The 19,611-nt window shown below is 36.8% G+C and overlaps 1 protein-coding gene and 1 pseudogene across 1 annotated transcript in view; both read left to right on the top strand.

Moving 5' to 3' along the window:
• Positions 1-2,578: 2,578 nt before the first annotated feature.
• LOC103590853 (vacuolar protein sorting-associated protein 13B) overlaps positions 2,579-19,611 on the top strand; it is a gene marked incomplete at both ends in the record, with an annotated part of 498,786 nt that continues 481,753 nt past the window's right edge. The window contains 2 exons of the mRNA XM_008573178.1: positions 2,579-2,688; positions 8,401-8,539. Coding sequence (XP_008571400.1) covers positions 2,579-2,688; positions 8,401-8,539 — 249 coding nt within the window. The remainder of the gene's footprint in view (positions 2,689-8,400; positions 8,540-19,611) is intronic.
• LOC103590852 lies at positions 11,925-13,398 on the top strand (annotated as a pseudogene).

Here is a 19,611-nt window from a genome sequence, read left to right as displayed (position 1 = left end):
CGGGGTGCCCCGTGTCAAGGTAAGCAAATAGCACGTCTCAGTGAGGAGTCACGCTAAACAGAGATGGCTGTCCTGCCCTCCCTAAGCCGGCCTTTTCCACCCCCACCCGAGAAAATGGAGGCAGCTTTGATGTTGGCACCTAGCCTGGTGTGGTGGGCGGGGGCCAGGCGGGTGGGGAGCAGTCGGGCTTTGCCCCGCAAGTGGGGCTGTGCTGGGGGTGACTCACAGAGGTCGCAGAGTTGGGCCTGTCTGGCGCGCTTCACTCCGCCTCTGCGTAGTCCTTTGCAGGCTTTCCTGGCCTTTGTTGTCTGGGCTGATCGCTTGTTCCCGCAGCCGGGCTTGGGCGCTCTCAGGAGTCCTCCTCTGTGTCGGCCCCAAAACCTCGAAGCTTTTGCCGCTTGTTTGTCGATGTAGGATCGTTGTTGAAAGAATTATTTGCCTTTTGTTGCTCTTGGAAATGCAATCAGTACTCTGGTATCACAGCGCACGGCTCACAGGATCACGCTGTCTCCTGTCACGGCCGCTCCAGACCTGTCGCCATCTTAGAACTCTCCAATTGACTTTGATTTTTAATCTTCTTTTTAATCTTCTTCTTTAATCTTATATTTAGCTTCTCCCATCTTTTCTTCCTGACATGTACTTGAGTGAGTCATTGCTCAGCAACACATGTATTGATACATGGGAGGGGGCATTGCTTATGTTATTTTAGCATGCTGCCCAAAGATTTATATTGATTCTGGGGCCCTGGGAGAATGACAGGGTGGAATAAGAGGACATATGCAAATTTTGCTTATTTGAAAATTCTGTGCAAACTTTAAAAAAGGGGGGGGAGTTCTCTTCCTCTTCCTCTTCCATTCTTTTATCTCCATCTCTGTGTGGATCACTTTTAATAGGACTCAGTATTAATTGTACTGGTTTAGATAAACTGTAACATAACACAACAAATGAACTTTTTTCAGCTAACCTGAGAACCTATCTACCATTTATTCAGACATTTTTTTCCAGCTCTTATCCTGTGGCAGGTGCTTTTCTAGATACTGGATATACAGCTGATAACAAAACTGACTCCTTCCCTTGTTTCTTTTTTTTTCTTTTCCTTTTTGTCTTTTTTCGTGACCGGCAACGGATCGCAACCCTCAGTGTCGCTCCCGTACCAGACCGGGACCGGCAACGGGATCGCAACCCTCAGTGTTGCGCCCGCACCTCGCTCAGCCAGTGAGCAGCCAGTCTGTATGTGGGATCTGAACCCTCGGCGGGAGCGTTGCCGTGCTCCCAAGAGGCGCACTGTAGCAGTGCGCCACCGGGCCGGCCCCTTCCCTTGTTTCTTACATCATAGTGGAGCTAATGATATTTATACTGAAAAATATATGTAGAAGTGCAAAAGCTTATTTACAGATATGCATAACCTGCACAGGCATGTATAGCCTGTCATGCTACTTCTCCCAGGGGCCCAAAATGGGACATTCTGCTTTAGCTAAGTTCTATGTAAGCTACTTTTTACCAGAGAGAGATAAAAATATTTTAGTTAGTAGTGTGGAATTTCAACTTGTTACACTTCAGCTTTTTTTTTTTTTGTCAGAATATTAGCCTGCATTTCATTTAGGCAGCTCTTTCTCTTTACATTTAACATTAAAAGTAATTTACAATGGTTTATTGAATGGTTGTAATAATGATTCCTTTCAAATATGAATTAATTTTTATAATGTAAATAAAAAGGGTGTAATATTTCATTTTCGTGGCCAATATAGAAATTGCTCTTTGCCTAAAAAATAAAGCCTATTATTATTTTTTAAAGATAAATGTACTTTTAAGGAGATATAATTTTTATGTAATAAAATTAATTTTTAAAAATTGCATAATTTAATGGATTTTAGTATATGCACAACGTGGTGCAACTAGCACTACTTTCTAATTTCAGAACATTTTCATCACTCTCAAAAGGAACCATGTGTCAGTTATTTCCACTTCCCTGTCTCTCAAGGCCCTGGCAATTACTAATCTACTTTTTGTCTCTGTACTTTTGCCTGTTGTGGCTATTTCACATAAGTGGAACCATACAACATGTGGTTTTTCTGTGACTGGCTTATTTCACTTAGCATGATGTTTTCAAGGTTCATCCATTTTGTATCATGTATCAGTACTTTTTATGGATGGATGATTTCCCATTGTATGGATATACCACATTTTGTTTATCCATTCAGTAATCCATGAACATTTGTGCTGTTTTCACTTTTTTGCTATTATGAATTATGCTGATGTGAAAACTTGAGTGCAAGATTTTATGTGGACATATGCTTTCAATTCTTAGGCTTATACCTAGGAATGAAATTATTGGGTCATATTGTAAGTATATGTTTTATTTTTTTAGGAAATGCCATACTATTTTCGAAAGTGGCTGCACTGTTTTTCCTTTCGAGCAGCAGTGCGTAAGGGTTTGAATTCTTCCACATTCTTGCCAACACTTGTTATTGTTTGTCTTTTTTATTATAGCTATCCTACTTGGTGTAAAGTGATACCAAGCTTATTATTTTTTATGAAGAATTATAACAATTTTAAAATCTTGTTATCTTGTTTTTAGGTGCTGTACTTCTTGGCAGTGTACAAGGGCTAACAGTTAATATTGACCCGGTCATATATACGTGGCTCATCTATCAGCCTCAGAAACGAACAAGTAGACACATGCAACAGGTGAGAGATTTTTATAATTTTTTTCTCTTAATGAATAAATCTTCTCAGTCATTTGGTAGAGTTATATATACAAAGGTACTCTAAAAAGTTCATGGAAAGATTCATATTATCTTTCAATTCCATTTTTCCACAAACTTTTTGAAGTACCCTCATATGTATTTTTATTGATCCTCTTTTTGTGAATTTACCAGAATCTCTCTGCCCCCAATGCTACCCCTTTCAAGCAACTGTCTTCCTCAATTTCTGCACAAGAAATTACAGCTCAACATAGCATTTCTTTGACTATTAAAGGGGCTTTCTGTACAGTGGCTTGACCATTTTCCCTCAACTATGAAGGAAAATAAATATCTGTTCTGTCAGTGACTGATACTTAAGCATTGCTCAGTAAATGTTAGCATTTGTTTTTATTATCTGTACATTTCTTCTTTATCTTTAGGTTTATTCAACAAGTGTGCATTGAATACCTCATCCTGGGATGGGAATGGTTGATGCAAAAAGGTTGACATATGTGTTTGTTTAAAAGGGTATAAATTACTAAGTAGGTAATTGTAGTTTCTAAAATACTTAAATGTAAATCTCTCCATGTCAGGACACTTAAATGTAATTTTGACAATTGTTTTGTTATTATCAATTTTAAAATGAAGAAATGGTGCTTATTGAGATTTACTTACCTGCAGTCACATGCTAGTAAATTGCAGAACTGCAAATTTTTTGTGTGTGTGTGTGTGTGTGTCCGGCAACGGATCGCAACCCTCAGTGTCGCGCCCGTACCAGACCGGGACCAGCAACAGGATCGCAACCCTCGCTGTTGCGCCCGCACCTCGCTCAGCCAGTGAGCGGGAACCGGTCTGTATGTGGGATCCGAACCCTCGGCAGGAGCGCTACCGCGCTCCCAAGCGGCGCACTGTAGCAGTGCGCCACCAGGCCGGCCCAGAACTGCAAAATTTTGAAGACACATTTGTGCTGTATTGAATTGTATTTTCCCATTGACTTGATTGTAATTTTGTAATATCCTATTTGACATAGTTTGTATCTTTTTTCCTGACGTAACTTAAAGCCAGTTGATAGAAAAATACACAACTTTATCATTACATAAGAATAAAAAATTAACCGAAAGTGTAATTAAGGAGCATCTTTTAAAAGTTTTTCTTTACTTTGTCGTAATTTCATTTGAAACTGATGTCTTCCCTACCTCTGATCCATTCCTCCTTTTAACAAGTAGTTGCAGAATATAGGCAATGTGCTAGATACGAGGGCCACAGAAATAAAAGTCATGGTTGAGAATATTCCCTTTAACCGTATTTAGTGTATTTGAGAATATTAAGGAAAAAAGGAATGCCATTTTTAGTAATTGCTGTGTAGGTATAAGTCCTGGATTATGTGAAAACAAGAAAGAGGAATAGTTTTCACAAGCAGGGAGGGTGTAAAAAGGAGTAATTAGTAGTTAAGCAGAGCATTATAGGAGTAAGCCAGATAGGACAGGTTGGACTAAACTGAATCGTTTGAGCAAAGGCAAGAAGATATGAAATTATGGCATGAAAGAGACCTTTAGTGGTTCCAGAATGGAGCCAACTGTTCTTATAGACAATTAGAAATTGGAAAACAATTCCTTAAGTATTTTATTTGTAATGCTATATATTTGTGACTTTATCCTGAAAGGTACTGAGGAACTATAGGAAACTGATATAAACAGATTTGGATTTTAGAAAGTTTACTCTAACAGAATGTAGATGATAGAGAAGTAAGACTAATGGTAGGAACCAGCTGAGAAAAATTTTTATTGTAAATTCTTGATTAGTTATTTTGTTAAGTGATACAGATATCTACAGTGTACCATACATTTCCTGAAGGTCAAGTGGAGTGTTCTAGCAGCTTAATTAAGTTAATTAGGCATTCATTTAATTGATACTTAGCATATTCAAGGATTTTGATTTTTAACTGTTTTTTTTATATTATCTTATAACTACTTTAAAATTAAATATGTATATTTTTTCGGGCCGGCCCGGTGGCGCACTGCTACAGTGCGCCGCTTGGGAAGCGCGGCAGCGCTCCCGCCAAGGGTTCGGATCCCACATACAGACCGGCCGCTCACTGGCTGGGCGAGGTGCGGGCGCAACGCCGAGGGTTGCGATCCCGTGGCCAGTCCCGGTCTGGTACGGGCGCAACACTGAGGGTTGCGATCCGTTGCCGGTCATGAAAAAAGACAAAAAAAAGGGGAAAAAAAAAAATGTTTATTTTTTCTAAGTTAAAAAATAATACTTTAAAAGGTAAACTAACAAATACCCATAATCCTACTCATTCAGAGTTACAAATAGTATGGAGTAAATATCTTCATAGCTAAATCTTTCACTCACCTTTATTTGCTTAGATTATATTTTTAGGGCCGGCCTGGTTGGGAAGCGCAGCGGCGCTCCCGCCCGAGGGTTCGGATCCCACATACAGACCGGTTCCCGCTCACTGGCTGAGCGAGGCGCGGGAGCAACACCGAGGGTTGCGGTCCTGTTGCCGGTCCCCGGTCTGGTACGGGGGCAACACTGAGGGTTGCGATCCGTTGCCAGACACGGAAAAAAGACAAAAGACAAAAAAAAAAAACAAACAAAAAAGAATATATTTTTAGATGTGTAATTAGCTCTAGGCATATATTTTGGGATTTTTAAATTATATTTTAAGACTGTTGTTATATTGCCAAATGCTTCCAGAATTGGGGTCAATTTACATTTGCACACCAGCAATTTATAACATTACTATTTACTACAGTTCATCAGTATTCAAAATTACACTTTTAAATTTGTGCTTAATGTACTATTTTATTCTACAAAATATTTTTACATGGAAAATTGAGAGACTAGTTGAACCATATGTCCCCAATCCCCAACTTCAGTAATTATCAACTCATAACCATTCTTCTTCACTTTTAAAATCTGTTGGGTGAAAAAATGTCAATATGCAGTATTGGTGAAAGTGTAGAGAATGGTTACTACTGTTGTGAGTGAAAAGAGGTAAATTTGGTAGTATCTTATAAAATTGAAACCGAGCAGATTTTATAACTTCAAAATTCTACTTCTTGGGGTAGGTATGCTTTTACAGTAACACTTAAGCATAAGGAATCATGTACAAGACTGTTACTGCATATTCATTACAATAGTGTAAAATTGAAGAAAACTTAAGTGACAATCTGTAAGGAAGTGGATAAAGCATGGAATATTCACATGACATAATATTTATTAAAATTATAAATAGGTCTTAATATGGATTATCAAAATTATGTTTGATGCAAAAAGCAACTTCCCAAGGATATAAGCAATATGAGAGCATTTATATATATTTTTCCAAAACCAGCCTTAATATAGGTGTGTATGTGGGTAAGTAAATGTAGGTGTAAAAAAATTAATTTGAAGGACTTGCACCAATATCCTAGCAGTGGTTGACTCTGGGAAGAAAGGGCAATAGATTGGCATTCAAAGAGGATTTTAACTTTATCTGTAGTATTTCATCTATCTCCTTTTTAAAAATAAGACACAAATATGATAAAATGTTAATAGCTGTTAATTAATGATTATGATGGGAATATGGATGTTGTTTTATAATCCCATTGTATTTTTACAATATATTAAAGTAATGATAAAGGAGGGCACCTTTTATAACAAGAAGAAAGGCTTTAGGTATTTTGGGATCATGGGACATTGATGGGCTAGAGTACAAGTAAAGTTTGGGGAAATGCCTAATACCAGAAGTAAGAAGAACGTAAGCAGAGCAACAGGAAGTTGCTAAAAATAAATACTGCTTATTTTTGTATTTTTGACTTAGGTAGCCATATTTTCTGAACAGTGGAGGGAATCATGTTCTTACTCTCTATTCATTATCACTTTATGCCAGACGCATGCAGCACCTATATTAGTGACCCTTCAACATATATTATTGAGAATCTGTTGGGCACCATTATAGGTGTTTTGAATACAGCTGTGTACCAGACATACCAGAGCTTACTCTCGTATTAGAAAGGGTTTTTGATTGGCCATTTAATGTATTTTTGCTTATATGAAAGTACACCTAGACTTTTAGCCACCGAGAGAAAGATTTTTGTTTGTTGTTTGGTATCGCCACTACCATGACCTTCATAAATCTCATCTTTCAGTTATTGTGCTTGAATTGAATATCACACTATGCAGCATATACATTTACATTTGAATTGAATATCACACTGTGCAGCATATATATCTAGTTATTTATTATATGTTACTTTTAATCCTGAACTTCCTTATAATTTCTTAGAGTACTTGATTGCATTTCATGTATATAAATGATGGATAGAAATTCCAAGGATTATGGAGTCACTGTATTAGTCACTATATGTATTAGAGCCTAAAGAGGTTTTCCAGTAAACATCTCTACCCCCCCCCCCCTTGTTTTATAGATGAGGAAATTTAAATGAATCAAAACTTACCATCATGCTGAGCATTTCTCATCTAGGCCATAAAAACTGTTTCCTTCTTAGATTTATATATGTATTATCAGTTTGATTAAATACTCAATATGAAAGCAGGCACTCTGTTGTGATGTTTCCACAATATATTTAATCTTTTCTTTTTCTCGTTTTCAGATTTCTTCTTCTTTTACTCATCAACTTGTATAATAATATGCCATTTTCCCTCTATCTCAGAACTTGATTTATTATATTACATAGTTACATGTTTTCATTGAAATATTATTCATAATGTAGATAATATTAAGTATTATTAAAAGTTGGGCAAGGCTTAAAGTTGGATCTATAAAACTTTGGTTGTTGTGGTGTTGAGGATAACATTAGACTATACTGCAGTCTGACCAACTCCCGTCAGACTAACCATCTGATACAGATATAGTTATCATCTGTTGTTTCCTGTGCTGCAATTTCCTTCTCAAGTCATGGCTAAAACCCAACATTTGATGATTGTTTTCCACCCAGTTCAACACTATGATCTTTGATTCTGTAGTAAATTTAAAAATTCTTTGTTTTTTTTTTGCCAAAAATCTGACAAAATTCTATTGGGCATCATCAGTATTAACATCAGACTTTATTTAAATGAATAAAGGTGAAACAGCTGTTTTATTGTCCAGCTCAGTACTCATGTATTCAGTGTAGGATCATAATGTTTTCCAGCTTTCTCTAATTATAGATATTTTTCTGTGCTTTCTAAATATGCTATTGATAGCACTTTGTCAGACAAAATATAGAGATTTTTCAGAGTTTATTCAAAAAATTAGACTATCTGTACTAATATGTACATATCAGTTTGTAAAAGTATGTTCCTAAAAATACCATTTTATAAGGATAACTTTTCATTTTCTTGGAATCATAATTTTCAAAGTGAATTTAGTTTTTATTTGCAACTTCCATATTATGTTTATACTTCTTACTAAAATTTATCTAGTTTAACTAGGTACTTCTAGGCTGTCTTGGTTTTCACACAGAATTTTAATTTAAAATTTTAAGTTGATAGCATCTGTGTGTGTGTGTGTGTGTGAGAGAGAGAGAGGGGGGGGGAGAGAGAGAGAGAGAGAGAGAGAGAGAGTAAGAAGGAGGAAGAAAGGAAGGGAAGGAGGAAGAGATTGATTGGTTTAAAATAATAAAGTCTCAACCCTAACTTGTTATGGACTGTCCTCAATGATGCCATGTTTAACTTTCACTGCTTAAGAAACAGTCACTCAGTTTTTCATTTTGGCTCTTTTCAGCAGCCTGTTCCTCTTGTTATGCCAATCAGCAGAAGAAAGGAGGATGAGGTGTCTGTTGGAAGTGCACCCTTGGCAAAGCAGCAATCATATCAGGCCTCTGAATATGCCAGCAGCCCTATTAAAACAAAAACAATAACAGGTATGTGTCTAGAACTGTAAATAGTCTATGATTTTACTGTACCTCTAAGCTAGCAAGTTTGCCTGCCAGTTTCATGGATGCTTACTAAAGGCATGAGACTCCTGGGACAGAAACAAAGGACTTTATTACTAATACATAGCACTAGCAGTAATCGAGTATTAGCATTTTCTTGTGTTAGTACCCTGAGCCCAATACCCACAGGGTGGGCATGAAGAGGACCAGCTGACACCTTTGTAGAGCGGATTATGTTACAGGAGAAGAACCCTGAGTTTAGGGAACCTGAACCTTTTTTTATGGATAGAAATCATACCTGTCCTTTTCTCTAGAGGCAAGCACTATGTGTACTTTGCAAGGCTGTAAGCAAACTTGCCCTTTGCTCAGAAGGAGGACCATATCTTATGTTCCTTTCTAAAGTGGATTCTTGAAAACCACAATTTATCTCAGTACTCTTTCTTCCCTTTTCTCTGACATTCTCAGCTAGATCAGCTATGCAAATATAAAGAATGAATACTCTTCAATAAAATTATTTCTTTAATTTCCTTTTGTGTAATAAAAAAAATTATATATAACAACTATAATTTGTCAGTATATAATGAAAACACAACTTTATGATTTCATTTTACGTGACATTTTTCTCTTTAACCTCTAATTTGTATGACAGGCCATCTTTTTTCAGGTGATTTTATATCTTTCCATAGATGTTTAGCTTTATTTCTTATAACTCAGATATTTTCAACATAGTAATAAAGATTTTATATTTTCAGTAAGTCAAAATCACTCATTAAATGTCTATTATAGCATGATTGCTCTAAGTGGAATTGAGGGCAGAAGTATTAATAAGACATGATCCTACCTTAAGGAATATAAAATAGGATTATGTATATACAAGGAAGTTCAAACTAACGTATGTATTTGGAGGAAGAATTAGTATTATTTTCTTATGATATTCAACAACAACCAATTTACTAAAATAAATTTTTGTTGAGTTTTATTCATAGCTATTATTATTATGTGCTCTATTACTTTTCCTAAAATATGATATCATGGTTATTGTATGCAATCATGAAACTTCTACCTGTCGACATCCACAAGCCTTTTACTGTGTTGAAATTTTCTTTATTAATTGACAGAAATGTCTATGCTTAGTTTTTGTATTATAGAAAGATTATCTGTAATTTGTATTGAGTTTTGATCATAAAATTGGATATTATTTCCTTCAGATACTACGCTGTTTTTCCAGTATTAGGCCTCTTGAACTGATAATTTACATAAAGGTTTATAAATTTCACCTATTAATAAAGTAAATTAAATAAATATCCATTGGTAACAATTACTTTACCTCTTATGCATATAAACCATATGTTCTGACCTCCAGCCTTACCATTTAGTACTATGGTTTAAATCACACTTGATAATTAATTTAAAATAATTGTTAAGGAGGAATAAGGATGACAGAAAATGCTTGTAATGTAAATGAAAATACATGATATAGAACTCTATAAAAAATGTGATCATAAATTTTGAAATGCGTCTGTATGTGCATGGAAAACTTTTATATGGAAATTCACATTATATCAATCATATGTCAATTCACAAATGATATCAGTTATTATCTGAGAATTATTTTTCTTTTTTATTATACTTTCCCATCTGAGGTAGTAAGTAATAAAAGCTGGAAACATGATTTCCCATTATTAATTATTACTTTCTTTATGGAATATGAAAACATACATTGTTTTTGTTTCAAATTAAAAATGTGAACTGAAGTTCTTTACTTTAGACTTGTGAATAATTGCCTTTTCTGTCTTTAGGACCCTCAGATATGCTTTAGGTATTTTCCTTATGTGTAAGGACATCAGTATTTCACGAAATACAAATTCTTACTCAACCTTGCATAAAAATTAATAGCTATCAAACCAGTGCCTGTGCTTGCCCTATTTGGGGACTGTGAACATTTATAGAAGATAGAAATCCCTGAGTATGACATTTTTTCTTTATTTATATTTTCCCCCTTGGATACCACCATTTTTACTTCTCTGGGGAACTTAGTGCTCTCTCTTCTCTTGAGAATGCTCTGTGCTGAACATTTTCTTTAATTAGAATTAAATTTTGAAAGTTTCTGTTTTATTCTTAATTAAAATGTAGTCTCTGTTTTTAAGTTAAAAACATGTTTTATAGTTTCTTTGAATTTGTATCTGTGTCTAAATGTAATTATCACTGTTTTAACTATTATTTATACTGCTTCATAACTAATGAATTTGGTAAGGTATTTTGCACATCTGCATATCTTTTTTAGCTGTTGTTTTTTTGTTTTTTACCATCTTAACCATGCATAAGTGTACAATTCAGTAGTGTTAAGTATATTCACACTGTTGTGAAATGTACGTTTTTATTTTTTAACTGCATGTTGTAGTGAAAAATGTTAGTCTTAATTTTATGCCTGAATTTGTATTAAAGTTTAAAAAGGTTTACATTCTCAACCTATGATCTAGTATTCATCTTAAGTTCATTCCCAATAAATTATATAGTGTTTTTGTCACATGAAGGCCACAGCTTGCTGTTATTGCACTGGATTTGGTTTTGCTTTTTAATTATTCAACAATAAGCAAAACTTTTCTTCTTTCAAGCTCAATCAACCAGAGTTAAGTAGCTGGCTACAGGGAGAACATGTGCTTGATGGCTGGGAATGTGTTGACAGCAGAACAACACTATTTCGGTGATACAGTCACATAGGGCAGACTAGCCAGAATATAAGTATGCCGCATATGAAGATAATCTATTATCACAAGTTGTAAATAATCTTCTAGAGAATCTGTACTTGTATATCCTTTAAAATAAGGAAATCTTCTAAAAGCTATGACATCTGTTTACCCTATGTTTTTAAGTGTTTTATGAACCTTAATTTGGATCTCAACAAAAATGTTTGTAATGGAGACAAAAACTTCAAAAAGCAGGATACTGCATAAATGATAACTTTTTTCAAAAAAAATTTTTTTTCTTTTTTATACAGTGCTTCTTAAGTCAAGCATTGTGAGTATAGAGTTAAAAGAACAGAAGTCTTTTAAAGATTCCTTGAATATTATCAAGATAAAAATAAATATTATCAAGATAAAAATAAATAAATGTGTGATGATGTAAGTTTTAGTAGATAACACTATAAATTAAAAGTGTGGAACTTTAACTTCTAGCCATGATGGAGTAACAGAGTTTAGATTTATATTCTAGGACTGTGTGATCCCAAAACAAATGAGGTGAACTCTGGGATTACACTGGTCTTTTGGCTGATGGCACATTTCAGGACAAAGAGCAGGGTGGGATATCTCAAACTGAGCTTAGCAGTCTTTCTGAATTGTGGAGGTCGGGATTGAAGTTGAGAGAGGTACAGATGACTGGAAATTATGGGAAAAAGTAAGCAGCAATAGGATTCTCCATGAATATTTGCTGAATAGTAAAACATACATGCATGGGATGAGATTCTACAAGGGTGGGCAAAGAATGACCTAGTAGCTGTTATGTTAATGATTCCCAGACTCACACAGGGCTGGAAGACATTCAAGTTTCTATTGTCCATAATACAATTCTTCTTGATCATTTGGGACATTCAGTAGAGACTGTGGAAGGGCCATTCCTCAGCAGCGGGGCTAAACTGTCCATGGAGTAAAGTCCACCTTAGACTCACCTTAAACAAGCTTAAAAACAAGCCATTGAAGGAAACAGAAGAGCAAATAGTTGTTACTGTTATAAAGAATGTAATAGAGCTCGCTCTGCTCAGTTCCTCCTCACTGCAGCCTCTGTTGTAGCACCTGTGAGCCCACCGCCTCTGCCTCTGAGCAAAAGATGGCTGTGCTTCCCACATTATGTTGATCTTGACAAATTTGTCAGGGATGTCTTCAAGGGCTATGGATTTAGCTTAATAAAACTTGATTTGAAAGCAAAATCAGAGAATGGATTGGAGTTCACAGGCTCAGACTCAGCCAACACTGAGACCACCAAAGTGATGGGCAGTCTGGAAACCAAGTACAGATGGATGGCATATGGCCTGATGTTTACAGAGAAATGGAATACTGACAACACACGAGGCATTGAGATTACCATGGAAGATCAGCTAGCACGTGGATTGAAACTGACCTTTGATTTTTCCTTCTCACCTAACACTGGGGAAGAAAATGCTAAAATCAAGTGGGAGCACACCAACCTGGGCTGTGACATGGATTTCGACATCGTTGGGCCTTCAATCTCAGGTGCTGTGCTGCTGGGGTTATGAGGGCTGGCTGGCTGTTTACCAGATGAATTTTGAGACTGCAAAGCCTCGAGTGACCCAGAGCAACTTTGCAGTTGGCTACAAGACTGATGAATTCCAGCTTCACACTAATGTGAATGAGGGAACAGAGTTTGGCAGCTCTGTTTACCAGAAGGTGAACAAGAAGTTAGAGACTGCTGTCAATTTCACCTGGACAGAAGGAGACAGTAACACTCGCTTTGGAATAGCAACCAAGTATCATTAGCTCGACTCTGATGCCTCCGTCTCTGCTAAAGTGAACAATTCCAGTCTGATAGGTTTAGGATATACTCAGACCCTAAGCCAGGTATCAAACTGACACTGTCAGCTCTGCTAGATGGCAAGAATGTCAACGTCGGTGACCATAAGCATGGTCTAGGAATGGAATTTCAAGCATAAATGAATACTGTACAGTCGTTTAATTTTAAACTATTTTGCAGCATAGCTACCTTCATAATTTAGTGTATCTTTTAATGTATGTCTGGGATGCAAGTATTGCTAAATATCATGTTAGACCTCCAGGTTAAAGATGATTCAGCTTTAAGGTGTTACCCTTTCAGAGGTACAGAAGAAACCTGATTCCAAAAATACTTCCTTTTAGCTGTAGAACTGGGGGAGCTTGGAAAACGTCCTTTCAGCTGTAGACCTGGGGGAACTTGGTGACCCCTCTAGAAATGCCAGGTTTCTTTTTTATCTAGGAATGGCTGCATGTGGAAGCTGATAATGTGTGGGCACTTTGTAAATTTGTATTGAATAAATGAATGAAATTGTGACTTCCTGAGAATTGAACCTTGGTTTCCTAACCCTAGTTAATGAGAAAGGCTCATTGCTTGATGGTGTGTACAAACTCATCTGAAAGGGACTTTTTTAGACAGATCATCGTGACTTGTTTCTACCTGTATTGGTTCATTTTTGTTGCTTATGACAAAATACACTGAACTGGGTGATTTATAAAGAAAATGAAATTCATTGCTTACAGTTTCTGAGGCTGGGAAGTCCGTTGATGGTGACAGCAACCCAGGGGTCTCATATTGCAAGATGATGGAAGCAGAGAGAGCAAAAGGCAGACTCTCCTCTTCTTTTAAAGCCCTCAGAACCACACCTCTGACCACCACTTTTAATCCATTCACTACTGCATGGTACTATAATCCAATCGCCTCTTCAAGACCCCACCTTTCAATTACCATAATAGGATCTGTGAACCTCTTAACAGTCACAGTGGGGGCTAAGTTTCTAATATATAAAACTTGGGGGATACAATTAAAGTTTCAGGGAGTTTTGGGGGGGACATAATTCAATCCACTGTACCACCCCAGTCCATCATCATCTCTTTTATGACAAAAATTGTCTGCAGGATGTGGTAGCTGTTTCCTCTGTGCAATTCTGGGGTGAAAAGGGTGGACGTGATGAAGCCAATAATTCAGGACTTAATTCCTTCTCGTGTTGTAGTTTTTATGCCCTTGCACCAGAGTTTGAAATAGCTGCCAGGTGCTCCAGCTACACACTGGAAAGAGCCAGTATGGTTGTAATCACATAGTAGCAACACTTGGAATGCAAATTGGACTTCTGTTGTATTCTCACCACTCAGCTTATTTTTTAGCAGTTTAACAGGTACATTCTAGAGTCTTTCATGTTATATGGAATGAGACCCGTCCCTTCAAATGCTGTAATTAACAACATTAAAATAAAACTTGAATAAAATATTGAAAAAAAAGAATACAATAAGATTACTATTATAACTTATCATTATTAAAAGGAGTACAATAAGATCCAGACATGTGACGATATAAAATAACAATGTCAAGCATACAACCAAAAATTACTAGAGATTCAAAGAAACAGAAAACTGAGACCAAGAGAAAAAATAGAGATCGACTGAGAAATGACACAAATGACAGAATTAGCAGGTATATTAAATACCTGTATGTTAATACAGGTATTAAAACATTGTTGAGGTATTTACATAGAGTCAGACACATTGAGGAGAGAAATGGAAGATATAAAAAAAGAACCAAACCCAACTCTAGAGATGAAAAAAATGTCAAATAAAAAAGTCAGTGGAATCCCCAGCCTGGCTGAGTGTGTGCCAATCAGAGAGGTGCCCAGCCGGAGAAGCCAAAGATCCGTGGAGACCACGCGCCCTGCAATGCCAGTGCGCAACCCAGGAAGTAGGCCTCGCCACCACCACCCGACTCCATCCCCAGCCCGGCCGAGTGCGCACCAATCAGAGAGGCACCCAGCCAGAGAAGCTGAAGATCCACGGAGACCACGTGCCCTGTGGTGCCAGCACGTGACCCAGCAGGTAGGCCTTGCAACCACCACCTGACTCCATCCCCAGCCCGGCCGAGTGTGTGCTGACCAGAGAGGTGCCTCCCAGGAGAGGCCCAAGACATAAGGGGACCATGTACCCAAGGCACTAGTGGGCATCTGAGCAAACACTGAGTCAGCCATACAAAATTGTCAGCCCCAGCAGCATCCTAGCAAGACATCCTGTCAAACCAGTGGACTGTGAAATCCCCTACCACAATGACTAAATATCAAAGGAAAGATACCAGAAATATGAAAAATCAAGATAGTATACCACCAAATGGTAATAACTCTCAAGCTCTAGATCCTATAGAACAAGAAGCCCTAAAAATGTCTGACAAGGAATGTTGAATGATATTTCTAAGGAAACTAAATGAGATACAAGAAAACTCAACTAGACAACACGATGAAATGAGGAAAAGTATACAGGACCTGAAAGAAGAAATGTACAAGGAAATCAATGCCCTGAAAAAGAATAGCAGAGCTTGCCGAGCTGAAGAATTCATTCAACGAAATAAAAAACACAACAGAGAGTTTAACCAGCAGGCTTGCAGAATCAGAAGAGAGAACTTTTGACCTTAAAGATGGGCTGTTTGAAATAACACAGGCAGACAAAAAAGAAAAAGGAATTAAAAACATTGAAGAAAATCTAAAAGAGATATCAGACAATCTTTAGCACTCAAATATTTGAGTCATGGGTATTCCTGAAGAGAAGGAAAAGGAGATTGCATTGAAAACATATTCAACAGAATAGTGGCAGAAAATATCCGAGGTATAGGAAAAGGCACAGATCTTCAGATTCAGGAAGCTCAAAGATCCACAAACATATTGAACCCAAAAAGGTCTTCTCCAAGACACGTTATAGTCAAATTGGCAAAATTCAAAGACAAAGAGAGAGTCTTAAAAGCTGCAAGAGAGAAGTGTCAACTCACCTATAACGGAGCCTCAGTCATACTTACATCAGACTTGTCATCACGAACCCTAAAAGCCAGAAAGGAATGGGATGATATATTCAAAATACTAAAAGACAGAGACTGCCAGCCAAGAATACTCTACCCCGCAAGGCTATCCTTCTGAAATGAAGGGCAAATAGTATATTTCTCAGACAAACAAAAACTGCAAGAGTTCACTACCACACAACCACCCTTAAAAGAAATTCTCAAGGGAGTACTGGGTTTGGTACCTGAAAAATAAATACCACTGCCATAAAAACTCAAGAAAAATCAAAACCCACTAGGAATATAAAAATGCCAACAATGAAGAGGAAAAAAAAGTTTATCTACAACCAAACGAACCAACAAATACAGAAAACAAACAGTAAATCAGAAAGAAAGGAAAAAAAGACACTTAAGACATCCAAACAAAATTCAATAAAATGCTAGGAGTAAATCGAAACTTTTTGATAACAACTCTTAATGTAAAAGGATTAAATTCCCCAACCAAAAGACACAGACTGGCTGACTGGATTACAAAGGAAGACCCAACTATATGCTGCCTTCAAAAGACCCACCTCACCTATAAAGACTCACATAGACTAAGAGTGAAAGGATGGAAAAAGATTTACTATGCAAACAGAAATGAAAAACAAACTGAAGTAGCTATTCTTATATCTGATAAAATAGACTTTAAACTAAAAACAATAAGAGATAACAAGGGCCACTACAATGATAAAAGGATTGAACCATCAAGAAGACATACCAATCATAAATATATACGCACCCAATGTAGGAGCAGCCAGATTTATAAAACAAACTCTATTAAACCTTAAGAAAGAAATAGACACTAATACCATAATAACAGGGGACCTGAACACCCCACTGTCAATATTGGACAGATCATTTAGGCAAAGAATCAGTAGAGAAACACAAGATCTAAACAATACTCTAGACCAATCGGGCTTGGCAGATATCGACACAACATGCCATCCAACAAACTCAGAATATTCATTCCTCTCATCAGCACGTGGATCCTTCACCAGGATAGATTACATGTTAGGTCACAAATCAACTCTCAACAAATTGAAAAAAATTGGAACTATCCTGTGTATGTTTTCAGATCACAGTGGATTAAAATTAGAAATCAATAACAGATAAAATTCTGGAAACTAAACAAACACATGGAAATTAAACAGCATTCTACTTAATGACGTAGAAGAAATCAAACAGGAAATGAAAAAATTTATTGAAACTAATGAAAATAATGATACATCATACCAAAACCTGTGGGATACTGCAAAAGCAGTACTAAGAGGGAATTTATTGCATTAAATGCTTACTTCAGAAGAATGGAAAGATGGCAAGTGAACAACCTTATTCTTGACCTAAAAGAACTCGAAAAACAAGGGCCGGCCCGGTGGCGCACTGCTACAGTGCGCTGCTGGGGAGCGCGGCGGTGCTCTTGCCGAGGGTTCGGATCCCACATACAGACTGGCCGCTCACTGGCTGAGCAAGGTGCGGGAGTAACACCGAGGGTTGCGATCCTGTTGCCAGTCCTGGTCCAGTACGGGCGCGACACTGAGGGTTGCGATCCGTTGCCGGTCATGAAAAAAGACAAAAAGGAAAAAAAAAAAAGAACTAGAAAAACAAGAACAATCCAAACCCAAAGTTAGCAGATGGAAAGAAATCATTAAGATCAGAGCAGAACTTAATGAAATTGAAACCCTAAAAACAATACAAAATATCAATGAATCAAAAAGTTGTTTTTTTGAAAAGATAAATAAAATTGACAACCATTAGCATGGCTAACTAAAAAAAAGGAGAGAGAAGATCCAAACAACATAAATTAGAAATGAAAAAGGTGATATTACAACAGATTCATCTGAAATACAAGGAATCAGTTGAGACTACTATAAACAACTATATGCCAACAAATTTGGAAATCTGGAGGAAATAGATAAATTTCTGGACACACACAAGCTACCAAAACTGAGCCAAGAAGATGTAAAAAATCTGAAGAGACCTATAAAAATAAAAGAGACTGAAACTGTATCAGAAGGCTCCCAACAAAGAAAAGCCCAGGACCCGATGGATTCACAGCAGAATTCTACCAAACATTGAAAGAGGAATTGACACCAATTCTCTATAAACTGTTCCAGAAGACTGAAACAGAAGCAATTCTCCCAAACTCATTCTATGAAGCAAACATCACCCTGATACCAAAACCAGGTAAAGATACAATTAAAAAAGAAAACTACAGGCCAATATCCTTTATGAATATAGGTGAAAAATACTAGCTAACAGAATACAGCAACACAAAGGCAAAATAATACACCATGATCAAGTGGGATTCATCCCAGGGATGCAAAGTTGGTTCGTCATATGCAAATCAATAAATGTGATACACCATATCAATAAAATCAAGCACAAGGATCATATTATCATCTCTATAGATGCTGAAAAAGCATTTGATAAAATTCAACACTCATTCATGATAAAGACTCTCTATAAGTTAGGTATAGATGGAAAGTATCTCAACATAATTAAAGCCATGTATGATAAACTCACTGCCAATATCACTTTGAATGGGGAAAAGCTAAAAGCTTTTCCTGTAAGACAGGAACTTGACAAGGATGCCCACTCACCTCTCGTATTCAACATAGTGTTGGAAGTACTTGCCAGAGCAATCAGAGAAGAGAAAGGAATAAAGGGCATCCAGATTGGGAAAGATGAAGTCAAACTGTCCCTGTTTGCAGATGACATGGTCCTATATATCAAACAGCCTAAAGACTCTACAAAAAATCTCTTGGAGTTGATAAATAATTTGAGCAAAGTAGCAGGATACAAAATCAACACACAAAAATCAGTAGCATTTCTATTCTCCAATAGTGAACATGCAGAAAGAGAAATCAAGAAAGCCTGCCCATTTACAATAGCTACCAAAAAAATAAAATACTTAGGAATTGAGTTAACCAAGGATGTGAAAAATCTCTATAATGAGAACTACAAACCACCATTGAGAGAAATTAGAGAGGAACAAGAAGATGGAAAGATATCCATGCTCTTGGATTGGAAGAATTAACATTGTGAAAATGTCCATATTACTTAATGTGATATACAAATTCAATGCAATCCCCATCAGAATCCCAATGATATTTTTCTCAGAAATGGAATAACCTGTCCAGACATTTATATGGAATAACAAAAGACCACACATAGCCAAAGCAATGCTGAGCAAAAACAATAAAGCTGGAGGCATAACACTACCTGACTTTAAACTATAGTACAAAGCTATAATAACCAAAGCAGATGGTACTGGCATAAAAACAGACACACTGACCAATGGAATAGAACAGAGAATCCAGAAATCAACCCACACACCTACAGCCATCAGATCTTTGACAAAGGCACCAAACCTATACACTGGGGAAGAGAGTGCCTCTTCAGCAAATGGTGCTGGGATAACTGGATATCCATATGCAGAAGAATGAAACTAGACCCATACTTCTCACCATATACTAAAATCAACTCAAAATGGTTTAAAGAATTAA

Source organism: Galeopterus variegatus, unplaced genomic scaffold (genome assembly GCF_000696425.1).
Source record: "Galeopterus variegatus unplaced genomic scaffold, G_variegatus-3.0.2 Scaffold886, whole genome shotgun sequence".
NCBI classification, from domain to species: domain Eukaryota; kingdom Metazoa; phylum Chordata; class Mammalia; order Dermoptera; family Cynocephalidae; genus Galeopterus; species Galeopterus variegatus.
This window is presented reverse-complemented; position numbering and strand designations above follow the sequence as displayed.